Genomic DNA, 19,430 nt, shown 5'->3' on the forward strand with positions numbered 1-19,430 from the left:
AAAACAAAGACTTGTTAGACTTTACTATATTCATGTTACATTTATTTCATATTCAAATTTTTATTTACAATACATTAAATATACATTTTCCGATCTAATTTGCACATTTTACGCATTCTAACTATAATTCTGAGCTGGTACAAGAAATGGGCAAGGGTTATTGGTAGTTCTGTTGGTGTTATTGTTAGTTTTTTTATTATTTGATAGCATTGCACTGAGTGTAACTGATAAATTAGGACTGCATTTGTTTTGTATTTAGAGTCAGATTTTCTTTGTGCATTTTCTACCATCCATGACATGGACCTCAACTGTTTTACATATTCCTAATATGGGCCTCAACTGTTTTACATAATCTTTATGTATAGGCGTAATAGTTTTAAATATTCTTATAGTAATGGAATGGTGGTTATCAACAATATTACAATAGGGTTACCAATTTAATAGTTATATAACAGACAAAACATTCTTGCTTATTTTTAATAATAATCATATATTTGAGTTGTTTTTTTATCCAATACAATTGTTTTCTTTATTTAATATGGTACTTAATTTGATCAACTATCGTAATGCTCATAAATGCTTTTTAATGATTTTTGTGTTTGTTTGAGATACTAGGGTAAAGCACATTTACAACACCAAAATATTTTCTTTTTTGTTGATCTAAAATATTACTACTAATATATACTCCATCTTACAACAACCGAGTAAACATTTTACTTTTTATTATTACAGTATTAGTGTATTTATTATTACAGTATTAGTGTATTTATTATGAATGTTATTTGTTCTTATTGCTTTATTTTATCTCTTTTGTTATTGTAAAGTGTTTTCAAATTCGTCCCACTAGCTTCATTTATTACTAGCTTCATTTATTATACTAGCTTCATTTCAATCAAATATCTTAGAATTTTATTGTTGCCTCAAATATCATGAGAGACGCTACATTAAATAGAAATCAGAGTATACAATGTATTAATTCTCTCAACGCTCCATAAAAGGGTAGAGCAGTCCCCTTTGTGGTCTCTCCACTTAATTAGATTAGACCCTCTAAATTCTATCACTTTGCAGTAGAATATTACCAGGGATATGAATATTCAGTACACATGATCCAATCTAGACAACTACCTTGCTTACCAAATACGTGGAAGACATATTCATACAAAACAAGATTCTATAAACTTATTCTAAGCATGGAGGTATAACCATGTACTAAGTATACATCCTTTACACTTTGACATGGTACTTAGGTCATATTTAATTATTTCAGCGTTAAACTAATGATCAATAGTTACGGCGCAATATAAGTTGACAGAACTAAGTGGGTTACGGTTACACACCACAACACAATTATTATTGTTTGATAAAAAATGACTGGGGTAATAATGTGAAGCACTTCAATGCTTTGGGCATTTATGTAAGACCAACATATTATTACACAAGCCAAACTAAGTTTAGAAAGCATGGATTAAGTTCTCATCTTTCAAGCTAATTTGCATAACAGATATTATATATAAAATGATAGATATTAAAAAACATGCAATTAAAATGTCCAAAGAAATATAAAATAAAATCTTAACTTTTAGTATATTTTTATAGCACATACAAATAATTGTGACCAATATCATATTTCATTGTAGTACCATAATATATTATACACTACCTATATATAAAATAAACTGATATATTGGGGTAATTTCTTCAAATATTTAATATTTAACAATCATTTCATAAGGTTTATCGCAAATAGCTTGATTTCGCCAAAAACGATATGCGGTATAAAAAAAAGTATAACTGAATTTGTAAACTTCTTAAAAACATAATTAAGGGTAAGATACAATACATATAATATAACTTTTTTTAGATTATTTTTAATAGAAATATTTGGTAATGAACATTTAAGGAATGACTATAAAGAAAGTTTAACTAGCAACTGAGACCTACTGCAGCAACTAAATGCATCATTTACTGCAGTAGTCTCTATTATATACTGGTACAAAATATACATTTTGGTATATTATGAAAAGAGGGCTCCAGCATGGTGGGGTTCAGGTGGTTTTACCATCAATCAGCACCCATGTCCCTTCCCTACATGCACCATTGACTTGTTTACTATGGGCAGCCATTTGTGCCAAAATGCTCCAGCTACTGTATTAAATCAGCAAAATAATATGGTTTTGAAATCACTTATTATTACTCATATTAATTATATTTCACAATTCTGTTTTATATTTGTGAAACAAAAGACATTTCAGATTGATTGTATTTTCTGAAAAGTATACAAGTTAAAATACTGCAGTAACTGCAGTAGAATAGTTGACTGGTCAAGAATCTGGTGCTGATGGAAATCCAACGCCAGTATTATGAGTTTGCATGTTGACATCTTTAATAATCATCTGGGCTACTTTCCAAGCCATGTCTTCTTTTGTCTACAGAAAGAGAAAACAAATTAGTCAATTTGCAACATAAAAATAAATAATTATTTTACTGTGTTCGAAATAGTTAGAAACAATAAATCTATGTTACACACCTTATCTTCTTCTTTGGTTACTAGTTTCCGTAAAGAAAATTTCCCTACAAAAAAACCAAAATGAGTTTTGTTTAAATTTCCATAAATCAAACACCATGTTGTCACATACAGTTTGATAGTGTGAACAGAGTTTAGATACCTTTTGCCTTGTGTTGTGCGACCTCTGGATCAGGTTCATATTCTGCTACAAATTGTCCCAAAGAATTCACAGTACCAAAGCTCATAGGCCTACAAGAAAAAACAAGATTAAATTGATGAGTTGACTTTCTTTTATTGTTCTAAAAATGAATACAAAATGTTCTAGTAATAAACTATTAAGAACAATAATTGTAAAAGTGTGTCTACTAACGATTGGTTTGGCCTTGTCCACAAAGAGCTTGGGTTCAAAACTCCCGAGTCTATTGTAAAATCATTCATTTCAAATAAAGTCTTCACTTTCCCTTCTGCTAATAAAGTATTCTTATTAGCTGATTGGTCAGTAGTTGACTGGCCTGCTCCACTTGTGTTGGAGGGGTGTGTGCTAGTATCTGATGAAGGAACTTTAATTTCACTCTTAATTTGGTTTACTAATTCAGATAAGAACAGGTAGTATAAATCACTTGTGAGAAAGCCAGGAAAATGAACCTATGAAAAAATCAATTAATAAAATTCACTTGAGAAAAAAATCGAACAAGATCAAATCAATGCTTTGGTAATAATTTGTACCTTCTATCTGTAGATAAATTTTTCTTTCTTCATAATTTTGTGTATTTAATTTTTTTATTTCATTTAAAAACACATCCAACAGCAAGAAGCCAATTAGTTTTACAGGATGCCTTATATTATAAAACAATATAAAACAACAAAGCAGAAATATTTAAATGTCATATAAAATATCATAATACTTATAGAAATCATTACAAGAATGATAATATTTATATAAATACATAGATTAAAGGTGTTTCATTGAAAAGTGGAGTCTCTTGGAATACTAATAAGGAGTATTTCCTCTCTATAGAATCAGCAAGCAAAAATTATTAATGTACGTAAATGGTCTCCTGAAGCCGAGGAAGCCCTGATAGCGGAATTTGAATCTACCGATTGGGATATTTTTACGGAGGATGAAGATTTGAATAGTATTACTTATGCAGTGAGCTCGTACATAAACTTTTGTATTGATAAATGCGTTCCAGTTAAAAAAGTGAAAATCTACCCTAACAACAAGCCATGGATCACGAAAGGCGTTAAATTACTGTTGTGTGAGAAACGTAAAGCCTTTAAGATGGGCGACTCTAATCGTATGAAAATATTGACTAGAGAGATTAAATCTGAAATAATGAAACAGAAGAACATTTATAGGAAAAAAGTTGAACATAACTTCAGGTCTAATAATATGAAACAAGTTTGGCAGGGTATGAAACTTATGAGTGGTTACACAAACGGTGGTAATACACCCACCTCGATTCCGAATGTTACTGTGCAATATGTTAATGAGTTAAATGAATTTTATAACCGTTTTAATGTTCATGATTTTAAAAAAGAAAGAGAGGCTCTATTTAGCTTGTGTCGGGTGACTGAAGATGATCCCAAATTTAGTATAAGCATTTCTGATGTACATAACGAATTCATGAAACTCAATTCATCGAAGGCTGCTGGGCCGGATAGAATCCCACCACGAGTACTTAAGGTCTGCTCTCCTCACCTTGATGGTATATTTACATTTATTTTCAATATGTGTCTTTCTTATCATGCGTTCCCGGATATTTGGAAACTTTCATGCATAATACCGGTACCTAAGAAACCTAAGATTAACTGCATGAATGATTTGAGACCCGTTGCACTCACGTCTGTCGCGATGAAAATATTGGAACGTATTATTTTAAAAATTATGCAACCTTATGCTGAAAAAGTGTTAGACCCGTTGCAATTTGCTTACCGATCACTCCGTAGTACCAGTGATGCGATTTATTTTAAATTACATAAATTGTATTCACATCTAGATAATGTAAAGAAAGGCCACTCGGCACGTATTATGTATTTTGATTTTCAATCTGCGTTTAATACCATACAACCCCATATCTTAGCAGACAAAATGTTGAATATGGAGTTTCCCCGTCCGATTGTTCGTTTAGTTTTAAATTTCATTTGTGATAGAAAACAATTTGTTAATATTAATGGTGTTAAGTCAGAAATCGTAACCTCTGACACCGGTGTTCCTCAGGGTACTGTCAACGCACCTAAATTATATTCCTTGTATACGGCGGATTACAGATCTTTAAATGATGAGCTTTGCCCCGTTGTTAAATTCGCTGATGACACTAGCACTATTGGTCTCATAGTTTCAAACAATGATGAAAATTATCGTAGCGAAATACAAAGATTTGTTAAATTTTGTGACGATAATTATCTCCAAATAAATGCATCAAAAACAAAGGAGATGATCATTGATTTTAGGACTAAACATAAATTTAATTTTCAACCAATCACTATCAAAGGTAAAGAAATTGAAATTGTTGACCAGTACAAGTATCTAGGAATTGTTTTCAATGATAAACTGAGTTGGGGAGACCATATAGACTTCATCAGCAAAAAATTAAGTCCCAGAATGTATTGTATGAGAACTTTATATAAATTTAACTCCTGTGATTTGATGTTATTTTCGTTCTATAGATCCGTTATATGTAGTGTTTGGACGTATTGCCTCTCCTGTTGGGCTGGTAATGTTACCGGAGGGAATAAAGGACGCCTTGAAACTTTCATCCGTCGGGCTGGTAAAATGATTGGTCTGGAACTGCCTTCCTTTACCGATGTGCACCTAGAACACCTCCAGAAAGATTTCGAACGCATTGAGTCGGATGCCTCTCATCCTCTCCACAAAGTGATCATAGACCAACTTAATCCAAGTGGTAGATTGAGGCTCCTCAGTGTGAAAACAAATCGATTTGCTAAATCCTTTATTCCCTCCGGTATCATCCAGTACAACAGGAAGTCAAGAAGATAATTTTATATTGTAATTTTTTAGATGTTTTTATATGAATGGTTTTATGCTATATTTGTTTTTATAGTGTTTTCTTTGTCATTATGACGAGCAATGAATTTCCTTTTTGAGGATCAATAAAAGTTATCTTATCTTATCTTATCTTAAGCATTCTCATAATTGTAATATTGTTAGTTTGATTATTTAAAGAAAATTATCAAGAAACATACAGATTCTATAGTCATCAACGCCTGTTGTTTAGCAGTTGCGAAGCAGTCTGGTAGAGGGCCTTCTTCTCTGCATATATTACTCTCGACCTCTAACCTCACATTGTCACTGAATCCTAACGGGTCAGTTGCTTGCAGAGAAAAGTACCTATAAAAGATGGGTAATTATTCTATAACAAATTCACTACTACAAAACTTCATTATCATAGAGCAGCATTGTCCATAATATAATATTTTGGACTTACTTATCATAGAGCACCATTGCCCATATATAATATTTTGGACTTGCTTATCATAGAGCACCATTGCCCATAATATTTTGGACTTACTTATCATAGAGCAGCATTGCCCATATATAAAAATGTGGACTTACTTATCATAGAGCACCATTGCCCATATATAATATTTTGGACTTACTTATCATAGAGCAGCAATGTCCATAATATAACATTTTGGACTTACTTATCATAGAGCACCATTGCCCATATATAATATTTTGGACTTACTTATCATAGAGCACCATTGCATCACTCTGCGCCTCCATCCCATCATACTGACCCTCTTGGGTTAGCAGTTGTTGTTGAAAGTTATCAGCCGCAAGGTAAAATTGAAGAAGATTAAGACACTTCTCTTGTTCCATGTACTACGGTAGGTATATTAAATGATAGGCTGCTTGTTAGGATCTGTCTACACTATCAAACTAGTTTGACAACAAAGTGTAATGTGCCCAAATATTGTAGTGATATAACCAAATAATGGTAGTGATATGACATTATTATGTCCATAAATGGGCACATCACATTTGTTTGTCACATAAAGTTTGATAGTGTAGACAGAGCTTAACACAATACTTTCTACTGCATTATCTATATCATAGTTACATAATAACATTATTGTACAACATAAAATAAATGTTTTACCTCCATAAAATGGAACATAGCAGTGTCATTGAATAGGATATCAGCCAAGTACACTTTGCCACTTGTTAAGATATCTACCTGATATTTGGCATGAAATTCACTACTCATAAATGCTGGAAAATATCTGCAATAAATAAAATAATTTTATTAATGTAGCTTTTTATAACATTTATTAATGTTAACTTAAATTTTCAGAATTGGTAGCTTTGCACCAGGAAGCTAAGTTAATTGGTTAGACGTTTAATTATTCTCAAATGTAAAATTAAGTAAGATTAGTGCATTTATCTAACAAAATAAGATTTATGGAATTATGAGAAAAGCCTATTTAAATAAATATATCAAATGTGTTTTTCTTTTCAAAGTTTAAACAAAGTTAAAAAATCAACTTGAAATTATTCACACAATAAGACAGACATTCTTAAAACTGAAAACTTTTTAGATCAAAATTGTGCTTACATGGTCTCTAATGCTTCATATACAAACTGGTGAGCAGGACCAAAACTCTTAGGGTCAGGCTGGTCATTCTCAGGACATATTTTAGCTTTTAAAAAAAACAATCAATATTTTAAGTTGAAGATATGATAGCAGATTACAATCAAGTGGATTTTGAATACATACTATCATTACAGTCCTATCACTACCATATTTAGGGATATGTATCACTACCATATTTGGGGTTATCACTACCATATTTGGGGATATCACTACCATATTTGGGTACATCACCCTATTTTGTCAAACAAGTTTCAATTTCTTGAAAACATTTTTTCAACTTGACCTTTGATAAGTGCTCAACTATAAATCAGTGGTACTTAACTTAATGCTGTTATAAATGATAAAAGCACTTACTGGTCGGAATGTCAAAAGGTCAAATATTAAGTCTAAACAGACAATTATATGACATGTTAAGTTGTCTTTTACATGTGCGCCACTCAGACTAGGTTTTGAAATTGGTTTAATTATAAATACAATTAAATCTAGCATTGTATTAATGTGTATGCTTAAATACTGCATATAAGTGTTAAACACTTACGTAAGTCTGACCTAGGAAAAGTTATTTTTATCTCATAGTTTAACTTATTAGCCTTAATGCTATAATCAAGTTTAAAAGTAGAAACCAACAGAGAATATCTAGGATAGAATGAAGTTAAACAAGTCATTACAGTGGGAATGTATACAAATTACCTATAACTTGTAATCTCATCTCTTCACCAATGCCCACAGGATACGGAGCATCTTTGCATAAGTAAGTTGTGTAAATGTTCATTGCATCACGTTCAATTGCTGCAAACATGAAAATAAAATACAATTTTCACTTAGAACTTAAGTAGTTTACATTAAAGTATATAACCTAAAGCCATTTTGTAGGCAATAGAAGGTATCCATTTACAAAACATGATGTAAACTGTATATAAATAATATAAATGTCAGTTTCATTTCATAAACTACATTAATTTAAAAGGCTCTGAATTTCAAAATGTAAAGGGAATTATTTTACAATTAAAAGATTTACAATGCCCTGAATGTGTATTATTTTACACAGAAATCACAGATTCACAAGACCCTGAATGTGTGATCGTACACAGAAATCACAGATTCACAAGGTCCTGAATGTGAATTATTTACAATTGAAAGATTCACAGGGCCCAGAAAATGTATTATTTTACAAATAAATCACAGATTCACAAGGCCCTGAATGTGTATTATTTTACACCAACTTAATTCAGTGAAGGCTAATTGTTAATTAATAATTAATTATCCAAACTTACGAGTTCTAGGGTCCTGAAACTTAGTTTGATTTTTTTGTAGACTATTAGTGTCTTTTGCACACTGTACATCCCCAGCAGCAGCATCTTCGGACTTTTCCACAAGTTTAGCTAGGCCTACCACCGAGTCCGACTTGGAACGTGTATGGGTCTTCTCGTGAAGCAATACACTAGAAACACCTTTTCCTTCTATCGGCCTAGATGTCGTATCGCTAACATTTGAGTTGTTATTCATTGTCTCATTTGGTATCATTTTGGCAGGATTTTCAGTTGGTGATGAAATGACTATATTTGCACAATTGGTGGGAGATGTTACTGAAGAAGAGTTATTAGTCAGGGAAGTCTTTAATCTGTTTATAGATTCAGTTCGTATACGAGACCAAGATGCCCGGCTAAAACTTTCGACAGCAAGCCAAAATCTAACCAAATGTCCGCATTTTTGTGAACTCATATATTGAATAAAGTAAGGTAAAGCACCATTGTCATTTAAAACTTCATTTAGTGTCCTTGATAGACGAGATTTGGCAACAATTTCACTTTTACGAGTTGTTGTTCCTGAAAATGAAATCAGAAATGCACTTAATGTTTCTTTAACTTCTGAGGTCTTCATTAAGATCACTAAATGATGCTGTATATGTGTACAAGTACATTATTTCCATTTTAATGTTTAATGTATTGACATTTTTTTTACTTTAAATTAATGAATTCATTCATCTTTTATTTCGGAAAAAAATTATTCTCTATAGGCTAGCGTAATAACAGCATCGACACAATTCGCTACCTTACTACGGGTACTGGTTAAAGTAACCATCTACATAGAGACATCTGGTAGCAATTGACATCAAGTTGGCATTTAAATTAATGCTACTTTTAAGTGTAATACACAACTTTTTTTAGAGTGACATACCACAGACTGTAATGTGGTTACTAATAAAAAGGTGTCTAATTTAAAATCGTTTTAGATAATAATAGAGATAACTATTATGTTTGTTAAATAAAATAATAATTAATAAAAAAAGACAATATTTAAAATTATGAATACCGGTAAGACAATTTTTTCAATTTTGTTTAAATTTGGAAAGTTTTTTTAATTCAAATTATTTAAGCGAAGCGTACCTGATCCTAGATCACCATACTTAGATTCGTCATCACTTTTCTTTCTCACTAATGGGTTTTGCCTCGGTATACCACCTCCTCCAGGTACCACATTAGAATTAATGCTGGCTCTCTTTTCATTAATGGCACCTAAGTTTTCCCCATTTGGTAACTGGGTATGACCTTTTGATAAACCACCACTTTCCTGATGACGATTTTTGTGAGGAACATTTTCGGGTTTCTTTTCTATTAAGAAAATAATTTGAAAAAAAATCATAACACAGTAAATGAAATTTTGTGGGATGACAAATTTAACTTGAAAATCTTGATCTATGATAGAGTAAGTGCCAAACAAAAGCTATATTATTACTTAGTATTAATATAAAATACTTCATTAATAGGTCAATTCAGCATGGCCATGATTTAGACTATATTAGTGTTTATTATTAAAATGTTTTATGAGTACTGCAAACTCTTGTTGACATTTGACTTTTTACTTTAAAAAAACTAGGAAACACACTTAGGCCTAATTAAAATTAAAAGTGATGACAGCCTTCTTCTTGCTCTCTTTTGTTTGTTGCCGTACAAAGAATTTATATTCATTAATTATTATATAGGATACAAAGCATCTGATTGCCCAATAAAAGTCTTTGTTTTTACCCATTCCTCCATCGGATGAATACGAATACACTTCACGTGTTCACAGTTTTTTAGGCCTAATGTACGGGGATGGGCTAGGCCTAGGCCCTCCTCTAGCTAAATGCTAAGCCTAGCCCTGCTGGGTCAGGCCTAGCCTAGAAAGTCATTGAAAGTGTCAGTGTGACACAGTCCAGTGGAGGCTAAAAATGTATTGATATTTTTACCTGATTTTCTCCGAAATAACGGCATTCTCACAATTCAATATCTGAACTACCGATCCTATATCATGAAAAGAAAAGACATGCTACGTTTTCATCGTAATTTACACGATTTAGCAGGTAGATTTCCTCAAAAAAGCACCATACCATATCATAAATCGTAAATCTTTTCCTTATCAATATCTGACCTGCCATCATCGAACTTCGATCAAAAAAGTGAATAGCGCCCTCAATCCAACTTTTAAGAAAGATCTCAAACAACAATAATTTCTTTTTACCATATTAATTTTAATATTTATATATTTTCAGCATGTCTATCTTTAACCTTTTAATTTATAATGGTTAAATTAATGAGAGATGTAAAATCAAAATTCTATTTTCTGTATTTATATTAATTGCTAGTACTGTAAGCAATACAGTACGGTACATTAAACTTACCCCAGCAAATGATATCTCTTCACAAATTAAACAATTATTCACACACTTAAAACTAGAAAGGAAAGAAATATGTGTAAACTAAAAAAACAAAATACAAAATTGTGTATTTTCTTTTTAAAAAAAAGAAATTACAATTTAAAGCAAATACAACATTATGCAGTATTGCTCATGTGGTTCCCAAATTTGAAATTAAATTACAAATTAAATTCACACTGGACACTGTTTCACAAAAAAACTAAAATGTTGACAGATCTTACAATAATGAAGTATGAATATTTTCTTATGGTTCGAAATTACCAAATTATTCAATCTGAAAACCCGTCTGAGACAGGAAATCAGGTGTTTTAGTGTTTTTTGTGGGGTGTTGACTGCTTAAAGCTCTGTCTACACTATCAAACTAGTTTGACAAAGAAAGTGTGATGTGCCAAATATGGTAATAATATAAACATCATGTCCATATATGGGCACATAGCATACAGTTTGATTGATAGTGTAGACAGGTCTTAATCACAACAACAAGATAATCTAGGCACTTAATTACACTGTCAGTATCACAGTAAGATGGTTTGTAAAATAAAAACTTGTCTAAATACAAATCTCAATATGAAGACTAAGTCCTTTAAAACTAACTTTCAATTATTCCTTATTTTAGTAAATAATTTTAATATTTTCTATATTAATTATAAAGCATCCTATCAGGCATATACCATAATACTGACATATGAGTTTAAATGTAATGAGTAATCATGAGTAATGAGTTTAAATGTAATGAGTAATCATGAGTAATGAGTTTAAATGTAATGAGTAATCATGATGAGTTTAAATGTAATGAGTAATCATGAGTAATGAGTTTGGAACAAAACCACTGAAGCAGAGTTGATACCTTGAGTTCAAGCTATTGTTGTATACAGTCTAAGCTAGTTATTTAAGGTAACCCAAAAATTAACAGTTACAAATTAACTAATAATTAACTGATAAACTGCCTGTGGGGTTCAACAGATTCCAATCAAAAATTAAATTATAATTATCTCATTCAAATCAGATTATTGGACAAATGCGACAATTTTTAATTTTTTACCTGAAGGTCAAATTTTTGCGATGTGATTGGGCATCTGGTTGTTTGGTAATGACTGATCATGCACACTTTATTGGTTAAAACATTAACCGATAATTTTGTTTTGCCTGCAGAAACAGCCTTAGTTAGCTCTTGAAGTTAGCCCTCTAGTTGTATAATAACTCAATGGCAACATTTAATAATTTAAATCTGTTGAATATTTGAATACTTAATATATACAACATTTGTAACACTCTGAAGTTCTTACCAATACAATTACATAACATTACAATATTATCCCGTTTCTCCTAAGAAAATGTCATTAATAATACAGTACTTAACGATTAGATATTATTTTCATGTAAAATGGTAAACACAATTAATTGGCTTTAGATTCTAGTAGCAATATAAATCAACTTGATGTACAGTACAATTAGCAAGTCAAGCACTGTAAACACAGCTGCAATACAAATGCTTATCTGTCAAAGCTATATCCACAATAACTAATGCCACACTGCAGCTGCTAAAGCTCTGTCTACACTATCACTTTATGTGATGTGCCCATATACGGATACGATGATGTCACATCACTACCATAGTTGGGCATATCACTACCATAGTTGGGCACATCACTACCATATTTGGGCACATCACCACCATATTTGGGCATATCACTACCATAGTTGGGCATATCACTACCATATTTGGGCACATCACCACCATATTTGGGCACATCACCACCATATTTGGGCACATCACCACCATATTTTGTCAATGAAAGAGTAGCCAGAGCTTAATAATTAGGATAGTCACATCAAACATAGTAGCTGTTACTTGAACCGTTGTCCAGCTGTAGAGAAGAGGAGTTGTTTTTGTTTCTTTTTTCCTTTCTTTCCTTTTTTACCGCCTGGAGAGCCTTCAGGTGATGCCAGTCGTTCATCTATAAAGATAATACAATTGATTAACTATTATTTTACAGGTACCAGTTAATGTAATTTCTTTATAATGTACCAGTTAATGTAATTTCTCTTTAATGTACCAGTTAATGTAATTTCTCTTTAATGTACCAGTTAATGTAATTTCTCTTTATAGTATAATTCAATAAACACTGAAAAATGACAGTGATGTGGGTATTAGTGGCTAGATCTCAATGGAGATAATGAAAATAATGATATTGCATTAATGTACTTTTAAAAAATAAATTGGTTTATAAATTTTATTTTGAAGGAATAATTAATACAATTGAAATAAGTTGACATTTGTGCTACTTTTCCTTCAAGCTTAAACTTTTCTATTTATTTAATTTTTATTATTTATTTTCTTTTTATATATGTCAACTACTGTTGTATCAGTAAAATCTGAATCTCTCTGCTTTGAACTAATTTAAATTTGGTAGTTTATATAAAAACTACAAAAGAACTGACCTAGTTTTTCAGTTTGACCTTTCATGGCTGCTTTATCAAGGGCATCCTGAATAGCATTACTGAACGAGTCCTTGTACGTTGGCACTGGAATATAATCTTCATTTTCATCATCACTTCCATCAGGGCCTAGAGGAGGAGCAGCAGACCTATGCCAGACTGGAGCAGCTGCAGCCAGGGTTGGCTTGGGGTTCTGGGACAGATTAGGCCAGGCTTCTTGCGGCTTAGCTGAGGCAGTCCGTAACATCTACCAAAATAAGAATATATATATATTGAGATCAAACTTTATAATGGTAAATTATGGCTGTAATATTTAACATAGAAGTTAAAAAAAAAAAAAAAACGATTTTCAACTCACTCACCTGTGCAAATGAAGGAACAGCAACATGATATGAATTTTCAACATTTCCCAATTCCTTATCACCTAAAAACATTTACATTTTAATATTAGATAAATGTAATGTATCTACATTCAAGTGTCAAACAGTATAAAATCAACAAGGGTTAACAATGTATACATTAGATAACATGGCTAGTAAGCAGACATTAACATCTAATTATATCTTGTATAAAACCAAATTCATGTATGAAAGAAACTAAAGTTACTTACAGTTGCCCGAAGACTCAGTATCAAACACCGCATGACTCTCATCTTGAGGAGAAGCTGACTCAATGGACAAAGTTGGAGAAGACACTTGTACCTCATCTTCTTGAGCAAAATCTGGAAAATGTCTATGACTCTGCATGGACATTCTTGGCGATGGATCTACAAAAGGCATTTTATATCAGTTATATTTAGTATCAGTATTTTGTTATTGTAAAAAACTTTAAATTTATAAGGAAACACTGTTTTTGTGTCAGTGCAGCGATTGCCCGTTTTGACCACAAGTTGATGAGATGGGATTTAACTACCAAATTTGAATCAAAACATAATCAAAGACAACTTACATTTCCCTTGCCTTCTTCCTTCTTCAAGTTCAATTTTCTGTGATCGTTTTTTTTCTTCTCTCACTTTTTTATCCCTAGCTCTTTTCTTCCTTTGAAATTCATCTACAAAATGACAAACGTCCATGTTAGCATAAAACATAATAACTTACGTCCAACAAATAGCTCTTTATTGCCATTGTATGCCAATATGTGTACATATTATTTTTTAATGGAAAAAACTTACCTGAAAAAGCTTTGATGGTTTCCTTGGAAACGAGTGGTGGTTTAAGCTTCAGTTCACACACCCGGAACTCACAGGTCAACGGCAGATGCTTCAGATAGCGATAACGTTTTCTGAGTTCTTGGGTCATTGTTAGGTGTTCAATTTCAATGACTTGACCACTGATTGTTTCTGGACATTCACTAAGACTTCCATATTCACTAACTAAGCATCTTGCATTCAGTGAGTGGACGTACAAGTGTTGGCTGTCAGCAGCTAAAAAGGAAATCAACATTTTCTTTTTATGTTGAACTATTAAAGTCATCATTTTGGGAAATTGGACATCACACACAACAGCATGATTGCATACTTCTATTCCTTTGCATTTTTTATGAAATTGTCTTAATAATAAAATCAATATAATCTGTATCAGTTTAATGGTTTCTTAAACTGTTATACAAGTCAAAGATGCTCTCCAGGTGAAATGAGTAGTAATTAGTACTTTTTTTTAATTAGTACTTAAAAAAAAATTAATTTATAGGTCATTTTACTTTCTATGGACCAGAGATTCTGAATTAAAATATTGAATGAATGAATGAAATACCTTGATAGAAATAATAGGTGTGCTCTGTTTCACTACTTTGCCGACGACGACGGTTACCATCTTCTCTCCAACTACCATCTTTCTTAATATCGTTCACCGAATCTGGGGATTGTCCCATACTGCATTCTACTTTCTTTACTTGTTTATCTGTATTATCTGGTGGTTGTGGACTTAAGGAAGGAGACTTAAATTGTTTAGTCTCATCTTCATCCAAATTTACAGATGCAAAAGACTCCTGGAAAAGAAGGAATCACTATGAATATTCAGAACATTTAATACTGTGCTGGAAACTTCAAAAGTAACTACTAAGTAAGTAACTACCAGCCTACACTAATTTATTTAGTAATACTCTGCCTACACTATCAAACCAGTTTGATTTAAAAAAAGTGTGATGTGCCTAAATATGGTAGTGATATCACTAAATATGGTAGTGATATGACATCATCTCCATTAGGCACATCACATTTTTTTGTCACATAAAGTTTGATAGTGTAGACGGAGATTGCAGTTTCTCTAACCTCAGCTGATGTAGAAATATCAAAGTGTTGATCTTCTGCAAGATTGTCATCTGACTTTTCTACAAAATCCTCTGTCAATATTAAATGAAAAATAAAAAATAATAATAGTAATTATCTTTTTAAACATGTTTAAACATTTTAATCCTTTCTACATCTATATTAAGTTTCACTTAAATTAAAAAAACTGTTAAAAGGGTGGATTCTGTAGGCCTAGCTAAAATTTGAATGTTACATCCACTAATTATTTCCACTCAAAATATACACACCCATCTGACTTAATAGAGCATCTTCTCTCTCTTGATGAAGTTTGATGGCAGCTTCTATGAATGTCCGCTCAAAGTCCTGATAAAAAAAAAGTTTTAAGAATAAACGGTGCTTAGATTTAATTTCATACAAGATCAAATAGAATGTTGGATAAATTAAACAATTTAAATTACACTTTGATGAAAATGCTCCCAATCTTTACCCAGGTTTCAAATATTGTCATTTTTGTGTTATAAAACCACTCGCATACATTGATGTACGAAAGATGGAGCCTGGTATGCAGAGAGAGGAACTGGCTGTCACAATGGCAGATAGGAAATTATGGAGGAATCTAGTCATATAAGCTTGGGTATGCAAATTGAACATTTTAGGAAATTCATATAAAATATTATTATTTACAATTACTTACATCTTCACATGTGCTTAGTTGGAACTGAAGCATTTCTTTCTCTGGTCTTATGATCTGAAATGTAAAACAATACTAAGTTGTGACTTAAGCATTCCAGCTTTAAGTTGTGACTTAAGCATTCCAGCTTTAAGGGTTGATTTTTTTTTGTAATACTCCTGCGTCTTGTTATGTTTTGTTCTATAATGTAGCAATAAATATTACAAAGAGACTTTTTAATAATATCATAACACACTGTCTAAATACACAGTTTAGATTAGTTGAAACTGTTAATGTCCTATTCTTCTGATTTATGTTCTGGATAAACCACTCCTTTTACCTCATCAAGTATTTGTAGATTTGTAGTCGTTAGCAACTTAACAAAGCATGCTTTAGTAACGTCATCTGAAAAGATTTCAAATATTCAAATTATCATCATTGATCAATAGTTATTGCAATAACTGAACACATGAACTCCAGTTAAAATTGACAGTTTTCTAGCTAATTTTGTAATATCATTATGAAAATGACTTCCTATATTAGCGGTTCAATTTTCACAACTTTATTCGAAAAATTAACTACAATTAAATTTATGAGTGCCAGTTTCCATGTTTATACTGAACATACATACCTCCTAATTTAAAAGGATCGTTACTTTTGTGCAACTCATGTGAGACAGGGACAGCTACCACTGACCCCTTCTCACGCTTCATTAACCGCATGGTGACCTGTTCACCAACAGGATAACTTTGAGTTGCCACAGCAATTACACTGTATATATAAAAAATAAAAATGTTATATTACATTTTTTAGTCATGAAAGAAGCAGTAAACTTAGTTTATCATTATCAGTGTCTTTATTCATTCCTCTTGGGGCAATTAACACAAGAAAGAGATGGATTACACACACATACATACACATTTCAACAAATATAAAACTCTTGATTATAAAATGTTTAAGTTCATATAATAAGAAGTTAAAATTGAATAAAAATTTAAAATTTATAAAATGTTAATTATTTATTAAGTATGTGCTTGCCTTTTAAGATCCTTCTCAACGATGCCTTCATCACATATTGGACATTTTCTCCAACTACGTTCCCCGAGAGATAGATAATGGAGGATGCATGACCAGCAGTAGACATGACCACATCGTGTCATCTTGGCTACTGTAGGTGGGTATAGACAGATCGGACAACATGTCTCCTCGTGACTGAATATGCACACACGCTCAATGAGATCCCAATCAACAAGGATGTCGGCATCGGCCGAGTGTACCGCATAGTCATGGTTCGCTCTTACCACAAACTGACAACTGAAACAGAAAAGTACAAATGAATTTGAAACAAACTCATATTGATATTGAAAAAATGACAACATAACTGTTAAATAAGACTGTAAATAACTTTTTACAATCTAAGTTATGATTAAAATATTGGTTTGTTAAAAGCAAATCTTCAAATTCATTTGACTAAATGAATATTTTACAAAACAAAATTGCAAAGTTACATTTAGTTGATAATACTCTAACTAGAATATTATTAATCATCAAATCTTAAATTTATCCGATAAATTTGAATCATCGGTTCTCACTTTGCCTGAAGAAATTGCTCTTTATTGTATCGTGGTCGTCTTTTATTCCATTTGCCGCGACCATGAAGTGCGCCACCGCTTCCGGATCCATCTCCGTATGAATCTCGTGGTGCGAATGTGAAGTTGATCAAGTGGTTTAGGTTAACCTTCTTAGGGCCATGTTGTAGGGCTGAGCCATATTCAGCCCTTTGGGCATGTGTCACCTGAAATAAAGACAAGTACAGTAAAGGCAATGTTAATTTTGTTATATTTTTTAAACCCATGACCTACCTACTGTATATTTGTAGCACAAACTTTCTTGCATTATATTAATTATGTTCATTATTGGTTGTATATTTATGTTACTCTGTATTTTGTTTTTATTATACAGTATTATAGCACTGGATTAAAACAGCCAACTTTTAAAAATGTTTCTAAAAATAGAAAGCCTGGATAGAAGTCAAATACACTCCAGAAAAAATTTAAGTTGTATTTTACCTCATCCCGTCTACCACTGCCTGTAGTATTCCGTCCTCTAGGCCTTTTATCAAGGCCTCTAAATTTGGGTAGAGGTCTACTACGTGCTGAGTTAGTAACCTCTCCTTTTTGCAACGGAGGGTCTCTGCGTTTATTGTAACGTGGAGATCCATTGCCAGTAGCTCGAATATTGTCTGAAAAAAAAAAGAATCAATGGTAAAAATAAAATTGTTTATTAGAAACAGAACTAAACCAAGAATACATTCACCAATAGCATTCGTTCATTTTATCTTTTATATTATTGTCAGGACAAGTTGACTATTTTCAAAGAATACGGTATATAATTTTATATCAAATAATACATGAATTTAACTAGGCCTAGAGGATATCCTACTGCTACACCAAATATGAATTATTTATATCGATCACCCTTCCTTAACTTAATATATAAAGTGCCTATACCCATTACAATTTTATATTAGACATTTATTTAGTATTTAGTAGTAGGGTAGTAGTAGTGGACCAATACAAACTCAATTGAAAAAAAAGGGGTTTTTTTTTTTTCATCGAACCTTTTGCTTTATCAAGTTGAGAACATCTGGCATTCCCACCACTCGACAAAAGACGTGATGAAGATTTCACTTCCATTTCTACTTCCTCTTCTTCTAGCATCGACTGATAAATCTAATTGAGGCCTAATATCTTGGCCGTTTACCCCGAAAGGAGACACAATGCTGACCGGGCTTATGGGCTTCATTTCACTGCTCCATGATTGCACAAGTCAACGAAAGAAAAATCTGCTGTCTGATAAATGACTGCAGAGAATTTGCAAGTTTTATATTAAATTTAGTTCTATAATGTTATTTAACTTGTGCTTGAATGCACAAGTTAAGTTTTATTTGCCGCTTTTACCAAAATTTGGTCAAAAAAAGACCAATTTTTGGGCGATATTTGTTGTTCCGTAAAATCACTTTTGCTCTTCAAAATGGCGAGCCGCCGGGTGCTGTAGCATGTAAAATAATAAAGTTACATTAACGACGAACTGATTACTCTTTGAATTTCAAAATTGTTTACATTTTAGTCACGCCCAATGGAAATCTAATAGAAAGTCAATCAATATATATATAATTTATTAATATTTTTAAAAGTTAAATAGTAATGAAATAATTTAGGAATAAATAAATGTAAAAATAAAGACAAAAA

At 31.8% G+C, this 19,430-nt stretch overlaps 2 protein-coding genes across 2 annotated transcripts; both read right to left on the minus strand.

Annotated features, from left to right (window-relative positions):
- Positions 1 to 39: 39 nt before the first annotated feature.
- LOC140044407 (A-kinase anchor protein 10, mitochondrial-like) lies at positions 40 to 10,524 on the minus strand. Its single transcript, XM_072088898.1, has 12 exons — positions 10,355 to 10,524; positions 9,513 to 9,737; positions 8,400 to 8,951; positions 7,816 to 7,914; positions 7,087 to 7,171; positions 6,631 to 6,754; positions 6,217 to 6,353; positions 5,714 to 5,858; positions 2,877 to 3,151; positions 2,667 to 2,755; positions 2,528 to 2,571; positions 40 to 2,426 (listed from the first exon to the last, which is right to left on the minus strand). The coding sequence occupies exons 1-12, from the start codon at positions 10,377 to 10,379 to the stop codon at positions 2,322 to 2,324; spliced, it is 1,905 nt and encodes a 634-aa protein (XP_071944999.1). The 5' UTR covers positions 10,380 to 10,524; the 3' UTR covers positions 40 to 2,321.
- A 105-nt stretch (positions 10,525 to 10,629) lies between these two features.
- On the minus strand, positions 10,630 to 19,215 carry LOC140044408 (E3 ubiquitin-protein ligase RNF10-like). Its single transcript, XM_072088899.1, has 16 exons — positions 18,800 to 19,215; positions 18,249 to 18,421; positions 17,772 to 17,974; positions 17,218 to 17,493; positions 16,811 to 16,950; positions 16,520 to 16,584; positions 16,204 to 16,257; positions 15,797 to 15,872; positions 15,531 to 15,601; positions 15,013 to 15,247; positions 14,433 to 14,684; positions 14,210 to 14,311; positions 13,872 to 14,027; positions 13,624 to 13,685; positions 13,265 to 13,508; positions 10,630 to 12,780 (listed from the first exon to the last, which is right to left on the minus strand). The coding sequence occupies exons 1-16, from the start codon at positions 18,897 to 18,899 to the stop codon at positions 12,671 to 12,673; spliced, it is 2,319 nt and encodes a 772-aa protein (XP_071945000.1). The 5' UTR covers positions 18,900 to 19,215; the 3' UTR covers positions 10,630 to 12,670.
- Between the last annotated feature and the right edge of the window lie 215 nt (positions 19,216 to 19,430).

Source organism: Antedon mediterranea, chromosome 3, assembly GCF_964355755.1.
Source record: "Antedon mediterranea chromosome 3, ecAntMedi1.1, whole genome shotgun sequence".
Classification (NCBI taxonomy): domain Eukaryota; kingdom Metazoa; phylum Echinodermata; class Crinoidea; order Comatulida; family Antedonidae; genus Antedon; species Antedon mediterranea.